Raw genomic sequence first — 8469 nt, 5'->3', positions numbered from 1 at the left:
TTCATTTCAAAATTGTAAAACATAAAAATAATTTTAGTCTGACATATCCTTATTTGAAAGAATAACCAACATGCAGAACAAACTATGAATTATTCAAGTATTCCTATGGTAATTAAACCATTTCTGAAGACATTTAAAATATTACATAATATTCACATCTGAAAAAAAACTTATGCTAATATTCCCCATAACAGAACCATTTCTTTAACACGCGTAGTTAGTTATTTGTGCACTGGATAGTCAAACAGTTCTTAAAACTAACATAACATTTAAAAGGTGACGAGATTTACTTCAGGGGTATTTATTTGTATGTGTCTAATCAGTCGGAAAGCTGGTAGAAAAAGTTAGGCATTAGTTCTAATCCACTATTGGTCATTGTTGGTGTAAAATTAGAAAGGATTTTGAAGAGATCAATAGTTTTTGATAAACATGTTGGAATGTCAATGATATGATTGTTCCAGAAACTATCAATTAAAAATGCTGACCATAAATTCTCTTATTGTGGATATATTTGGATTATCATGACACTGTGTAAGTATTCAATATTGTGAGTTTCTCGCATGGTCATTTTTTAAAGATTTTGATTCAAACAGATAGTTTATTGCATACCACATAACAGTTAGTACACATGGTCATCTTGCAGTGTTCTCTCCTATAGGCTTTTTAGTATCATGGTAATGTGATGCTGTATTACATGAATTAGATTGGGTAAAATGATTTTCTTATAGATTGTCTTTCAAATATGACGCAAAAATTTCTAGTAACAAGATGGTATTTAAAAACCTGTTAATCAGGTATATGATATATGAAAGTAGAAGGGCCAGGAAGGTCTAAATTTTATGCAAAAAAATGATTTTCTAATATCATGTCTAAATACCAAAATTTACAATCTACAATATGCAATTAATATAAATTGGACATTTTTTTCTATTTCTTTTTTGTTTTTGACAATGTTGATAGCCTCCAAGTATTGAGTTTAAAAATAAGAAGATGTGTTATAATTGCCAACAACTTTTTCACCAGAGACCAAATGACATAGAATTAAGATGTAGAAGCTAGCAACTGTCGGTCATCATACAACCTTCAACAATGAACAAAACCTATCTATTTTGATATTCACATAGACAGAAATTATGGAAAAAGCCAAATGTTATATTTATGGAACGAGAAAATCATACGGTAAAGTTGACGATTTAATCATTTGTTTCATGTTTTATTAATTGTATCAAACAGGCCAAATTACAAATGTCAAGTATACAGCTTTTGTCTGCACATCTTTACATATGACTTTGCATTTGTCAGATATATTTACATATTATCTTCAAATTGTCATGAAAATTACTGAAGTATAACAACCCTACATGAATTTCTTCTTTGTGTGGAGAACACTGCATTCTTGGATAACAATTTTTTTTATTTTCAAGTTATGGTTTCACCAATGCGAGATGACAGTTATATTGTCATCAACATAATAAAAATAAAACACCCTCAAGGGGATTAAGAGTTTTTCTTAACTGGACTATCTTTTTTCTGTACTCTTATTAACGATTTTCATTCCACAAAGAGTCATAGGCGTGAATACCTGACACAGAAATGGGTATTACCGGACAGATTATTGTGGTCAGTTTGATTGCATGTGATTTCAAAGGTTTTTTTTATATAGATATGGCATGATATATGCCATGAAGTTACAATAGCTCACTAGCCCTTTAGATGCAATTAAGGATATAAAAAAAAACTAATTTTTGTATCCCACAAATTAAACAGGTCCACATACAGGTTTATAAGATTAAATTGTTATGTTTACCTCCATCTTATTAAACATTTAAAATTGCATAATTATATAGTTCATATAAACTTTTAAACTTTGACTACCTGTATTTTACCTGTATACTGTGACTACACATGGTTTTAATTAAATCTTCCTTTCCTCACTTTATAAGATCAAACAAAAAAGACAATCATTTACAGATAATTACGGACGTCATTGTTAATTGAAATGGCAACAATTAAAATGTGTCCTTTAAGAAGAGGCTCAAGAGTTTTACACCACAATAAGGTTTTCTGACCGAGTACATATGTTAATCCTTCTTAAGCTTACATTTTGTATATCCCCCATCTCTTAGCATTATAAGAATCAACTCAGGGTGGTCATCATCTCTTGGCATCTTAAAAAGGTCATTATTGAATGTATACCTACCAAAATTCTTCTTATTCATAAACACTTTCTTGATCTGGTGAGCAACAGGTACCTTAATCATTAACTATGGACCAATCATTTATTTACTTTTTTTTCTAAAGGATCCATCAGAAAGTCAAGAAGGTTTTGACCTAAGACTTTCTGATTAGAGCCCCAAGAATAAAACCAACAAAAGAGAACTCGCAGATTGTCTGATAGTTACTTTAAAAAATACCTGCATGGCTTTGTCAATAAATTATATGTATTTTGTGTATTCATTTATTTTCGTGGGTACCAATTTTCGTGGAGTAAGGAAAATCGTATTTTTTATGGATATTTGATTTCCTGGTTTACAAAAGTCTGCATACATTAGCCTATAGAAAATTTGTACTTTGTTGAACATTTAAATTTGTGGTACACATGTACCCATGAAATCAACAAATAATAATGAATACACAGAAGTTTGAAGCATTTTATTGTAGAGCCTCTATTTAAAACCTAAATGACTCAAACTTTACCAAGTCAAAGGATATCATTGATCAAATATCAGTAAAAAATCTGTACAAAGAATATGTTAGCACATACTTATTTATCATGATAAAACTTTTCTAAAGACTTAAACTTGTATCTGTAGTCTTTAGGACAAGTTCCAAAATAAGCTTTAGCGATAAGATTTAACATGGTATAAACTGCGCACCATGACATTGTACTTGTTCATTTTATTAAATTGAAGGTAGGAAATCATGTTTTTTTTTAATAGTCACTTAAATACTATTTCAAAATATTAGTACTTTTGATAATTTTATTACCATCTCTTAAGTAATCTTAAGTTGACAATTTACAATAGGTTAACATGAAATCAAGTGTTTTTAGGATATAAATTGGACTCTCAGGTGTAGTATAAGTAATAAAATGTTGATAATAACTTTTATGTCTTTCAAAAGATTCTCTACTCATTATAATGCAAAAATACAAATCAGATTACAGAAATATGACAAAATCACAAATTATTTTGGGTTAAAAAAAATTATTTCATTGTGATATTTTTTCATGGCATTGATTTTAAAATATTGCAAAATATTTGTTCAAAGAAAATATTCAAATAAACATTTGATAAACACATTTTACCTTTCATAAAATCCCTCAAACTTGACAAATAAGAACATAAAAAGTTTAACAATCTACAATTCAAAAGTTTACCATTCAAGCTATAAAATATGACACATTTCACTCTCTAAAAAGATTTATAAGACCTTGTCGATAAATGACAATGAGTCGGGGGGGGAAAGTGAACCAAACAATAAAAGGTATGTAACGGAAACATTAACTATCTCGATTACCTAAGCTATAACCCTATTGATCAGATCTCAGGTATTAATTTGTTTATCGAGTGTCACTATCCATTGTAACTATCCACAAGTAAACAGCTGATCATCAATTATTTATGTGCTAATTATTTTAATTTCAGGTTGTTATTGAATGGCTGACCTGGGACTTCTGAAACAGGTGCTTTCACAGTGAAGAATATAATTGCAAAACGCTAATTGGATTAAGTGACAGAATCAAAGGAATTTTGTTTTATCACAAAATGACATGTTTTTGAGGTTCAACAAAAAACAAAAATATCACAATATTTTCCAAAGGATGTGTTAACGTAAATAGTAAAATAATCATACAAAAAATTTTTTCCAAAGGATGTGTTAATGTGCAATATTCATACGAAAACCTCAAACTAATAAACTTGATATTTTCCATGCTCAATTACCACCATCTTAACGGTTTTAACCACAACTAAATTTGGAAATATTAATTTATAAGCTTGACAAGATTTTTAAGCTTATAAATCAATTTAGCAGTTGTTAACATCATCCATAGAATGATTTAACACATTTTTTTTGTGCTACAATTAAGGGCTAATATTTGTCAAATTTACGAACAGCCTGAAGTGTACTTATATAAACTGAAGGATTTTTAACATGTGATATATCCTCAATTTACTTTTTTTCAAATTATGCATCTAACAATGTGCACCATGGCCGATTCCAAGGTCAGTTCTTTGGACAACAACGAAAATATCAAATTAAAAGGTGATAATGATGCCTTAAATACACCACGCAATTTACAACTGGACACAATTAATGAGGATAATAATCATATTAATGATTCCAGCGATTCTGATGATATGGACCTAATGAATGCTGACGGAAGACATTCATCTACAACTTATGTTATACAGATGGACAACAGATGTGAGGACCTTGTGGACTTGGACAATGAGGAACGTGAGAGATTAGCACGTGAACACTGCGATGTCGGGGATGAAGATGATTTAAGTGATGGTGACGGGGAATTAGATTGTTATTCATCTCACATTCCTCTTGATCCTGAACATGAAATGTTGGGAGAAAGTCCATACAGTAATGAACACTTTGGAGCCCCAGTGCCTACACCCATTCAACTGGGAATAAAAGACATTTTAGGTGACGACAAAGAACAAATTCAAGACATAGCACAAAAAAAATATCCTGTTCTTCCGTCCATTGGAAAGGCGTTGGAAGAAAGTAAACCAGAAGATGATGTAGAGGAAGATGAAGATGACCCAACTTTAAATCAATTGGATTATACAAGAGAAAGAATGGAAACTGAGGCAGACTTCTTTGCAGACTATCGAGTAAATACAAGTGTTGTCAAACCAACACCTAGAAATGTGCCACTACCACCGATTGGTCAAACATTTACTCCACGTACTCCATCTCAATAATGACTGGAATATATGTGAATTATCTTACTTTTCTATGGAAAAAAGAAAAAGTTGAATGAGGATTATCATAATTTGTAAGAATTTATAGTTGAATTGAAGACAAAAAAAGCCAAAAAATGAACTTTATATTTTTTTGATGAATATATCATTTTAACTTACATATTTAAAGCTTAGTTCTACGAAGATAAGAACTTCATTATTCATTGTATTCTTTACATTAAAATGTTATCTATACATGGTAACTGAATTAATATATTTACATTAGACATGGTTTAATATAAATAGCATCATTAATATTAAACATTTACCATGTTTAATACATCGAATACAAACCTTATTTTATGGAAACGAATTCAAAGTCCATACTTAATTTTCATTCCATGTGACTTCTTTCTTTTCTATTTTTTTGTTTATTATCTTTTTCATTAATTTTATTGATATTCCTATTTGAAAAGGAGAAGTGAAGAGTTCGTAAATGACAGAAATTTGAACATACGATACACAAAAAAGTGTATATTCATCTATGGGACTGGCTGTAATAACTATTTTCTCAAACACCGGATTTATATTTAAATGTTTGTGTATTCTTTGGTAAACATTCCTTTGCTCTTGGTTTAGAAAAATGGATGTCAGGATTTTTTGTCATGAACTACCCTTCCATTTCATATCAGTCAGTTTTACTTTGGGTAGGGTTTGGGCAAACCAAAATATTTGTAAGTGTGGCCTCAGTCAGTTTTACTGGTGCATGAGGGGTACTAGAGACTGTACTTGAGGTACACCACCAATCCTATTTAGTGGAACTCCATCTTCATATCATGAAGTTTACAAAAAACCTTTTCATGCAATATATTTCATGACAGTGCTCCTAACAAAGGAGGCTTATACATAGCATTCATGCTGAAAGCTCTATCAATTAATCAAACACCTAACTGCAAAATCAAGATGCCCTAGCATGGACTTAAGGGATACTTTGAAGGCATATAAAGTGGTGAAGACTTCTTCAGATTCTTTCATTCATTGCCTGACAAGACTTTAGAATCAAAACAGCTACAAACAAGCTGACAATGACAGCAATCTCACGTACAAATAACTTACTTTAATGGCAAAATTAGGAAAGAGATAATTAAGGTCATGGTTAAAATTGGTAATACATTGACCCATTGTGGTTTTACAAGATGATTTACTTGTATTGCAAACTGGCAAAGTGTTACAAAAATAGGCCACTGTGATCTATTTATATAGATGTCAACAAACAATGAGACAACTTAGCTCCAAGGTCACCACATTTGAATATTCGGTGTGAGAGAAAATACCTCACTTTCTGTAAACTTGTTATAGTTGGACAGTGCATCAATCTAAAATATCTGTCGTGTTTGATTAATTTATTAGTGTATCAATCTAAAATATCTGTCGTGTTTGATCAATTTATTAAAGTATTTAGCAGCTTATCATATCCATACATACTGCATGTTTTTATAATCTTCTCCGCACTTTTGGTAAACAATACAAATTCAATAAGATTTATGTTGATCATGGATTTATCCTATTTGACAATGTTCATGACAATGTATTGTGAAGGGAAAAACATCAAAGAAGATTTACTTACAAGGCTGACATGCATGCATTAGGTGTAGTTAAATGAACATGATGAACTGAAATATGCTCCTTGTTGAAGGCCGTACTTTGACCTATAATTATTTACTTTTTATACACTGTGACATGGATGGAGAGTTGTCTCATTGGCACTCATACCACATCTTCTTATTTATATGAAATATGAAATCTTATTCCTTGGCCTATTTTGTTTGTAATATAAAAAATAATATGATTGATTGTTGGAGTTTAACACCTATTTCAGCACTATTGGCTAAATTGTGGAGGTTAGATTTTATTGGTAGAGGAAGCCCCAGTGCCCGGAGAGAACCATGACCTTGACCTTTTTACAACAGTCTCATTAATTCAATTAGTATAATTAAATAAAGAGATGTGGTATAATTTCCAATGAGACTAATATACAGCATGACAACATGTGAAAGGATTCAAACAAGAATATTAATGGCATGATTTACTGTGAATCCCTTTTATTTTCATGGCTACCAATTTTCGTGGATTGAGGAAAAATTACATTTTCGTGGATATTTGATTTCATGGTTGTGCCAAAGTCTGCATGCAAGCCTATAGAAAATGTATACTTTATTTAGAAAATAAGACTATTTTGTTTATTAGGGTTTTACAACAGTCTCATTTATACAATTCTCTGGTCATTCTATCATAGAAAGAAAAAGAGTGCTTGGGTTAAATATCAACCTTTGTAAAATAACTTAAATTTCGATAACAAACTGGAAGATAATTTTTTTTGGCAGTTTTGTAAATCAAATGAGATGGATTAGAATATGAACAAATGGAGGTGTCGGGTATATTTCAATCAAACAGCAAACCAAACACACCTAAATACAGTCTTCAACAATAGTTATATAGGCATCTTAACAATATGTCAAGCTCTTAATCTAAAACTATCTAATCACATAAATGTTTGAAGGATCATTCAGCTAAAACAAAATGCATGCGTCAGTAAGAAACACCAAAAGAGAACGAATAACAGATTACGTTTTGTAGTTTATACATCGTTATGCATAAGCTTGTTCCCGGCTGACTTATATACTTTTTTCGTTCCGTTAATTTCCAGCGGATTCCAGTTTATTTCATGCAATGCAGTGAAAAGAAATGAGAAATTTGTAATGAAGCATTTAATTTTGTAATTTATCGGTATATATTTGATATTGAATAAAAATTGCATATTAATATGGATATGTTAAATTATTAGTTTTGAAAATGATAGAGCGCCCTCTACAATTTCAATAACAAACATGGCGGAACATAAACAAACCTCGTGAAATCAGAATTTTTCTCTTATTTCTTGCTCATCATACTCTATAAACAGCACCCCTGTCTGGCAAGTTCAATTTAGGAGAATAAAACCGCGGACTATACAAGCCTGAATTCGGTACATATTTAAGTAAAAATTGCAACGTATGGTTTATTTTCTTTGTTACTATTTTTTATTCATTGTTACGTTAATAACTATAGTTTACTGTAAATTCAGAAATTATTGTGTGCATTTATTATTGCGATTTTTAAATAATGGACAAAAATGCGAGATTAATTATTGCGATTTCTGGAAAATGTTTATACAGATGTATGTATCAGATATCAGAATGCGAGTTCTTATTATTGCGATACTCAACCAGTCGCATTATTCGCATTAATAAAAACCTCGCAATAATTTCTGAATTTACAGTAATTTTAAAATATAAAGTACAATAAATTTTTTGCTAAACTTTTCATACTCAGTATACATACTGTCTGAAATATAAGAAAGTTTGACTGACATGTAATTAAGATGGTAGCTTAGTCTAATTCATCTGCCAATATTTATCAGTAGTAACATGTCACATTAGAATGTTGAATGATATACAATCTTGTCAAATCAAGCCTTTCTGCATGTTCTTTATTCTCTGTTTTCACAGCA

At 30.5% G+C, this 8469-nt stretch overlaps 1 protein-coding gene across 2 annotated transcripts; it reads left to right on the top strand.

Annotated features, from left to right (window-relative positions):
* Positions 1-265: 265 nt before the first annotated feature.
* LOC127712147 (uncharacterized) lies at positions 266-5177 on the top strand. 2 transcript variants are annotated; one of them, XM_052218414.1, is made up of 2 exons: positions 266-531; positions 3648-5177. In XM_052218414.1, the coding sequence occupies exon 2, from the start codon at positions 4191-4193 to the stop codon at positions 4938-4940; it is 750 nt and encodes a 249-aa protein (XP_052074374.1). In that variant the 5' UTR covers positions 266-531; positions 3648-4190; the 3' UTR covers positions 4941-5177. The 2 variants fall into 2 exon arrangements, with proteins under 2 accessions (XP_052074374.1, XP_052074375.1); XM_052218415.1 differs by lacking the exon at positions 266-531 and adding an exon at positions 2797-2912.
* Positions 5178-8469: the final 3292 nt, after the last annotated feature.

Source organism: Mytilus californianus, unplaced genomic scaffold (genome assembly GCF_021869535.1).
Source record: "Mytilus californianus isolate M0D057914Y unplaced genomic scaffold, xbMytCali1.0.p SCAF_8, whole genome shotgun sequence".
NCBI classification, from domain to species: domain Eukaryota; kingdom Metazoa; phylum Mollusca; class Bivalvia; order Mytilida; family Mytilidae; genus Mytilus; species Mytilus californianus.
This window is presented reverse-complemented; position numbering and strand designations above follow the sequence as displayed.

Excerpts from the sequence above, each read along its gene's own strand:
- LOC127712147 (XM_052218414.1), top strand. The coding sequence starts at position 4,191 with ATGCATCTAACAATGTGCACCATGGCCGATTCCAAGGTCAGTTCTTTG.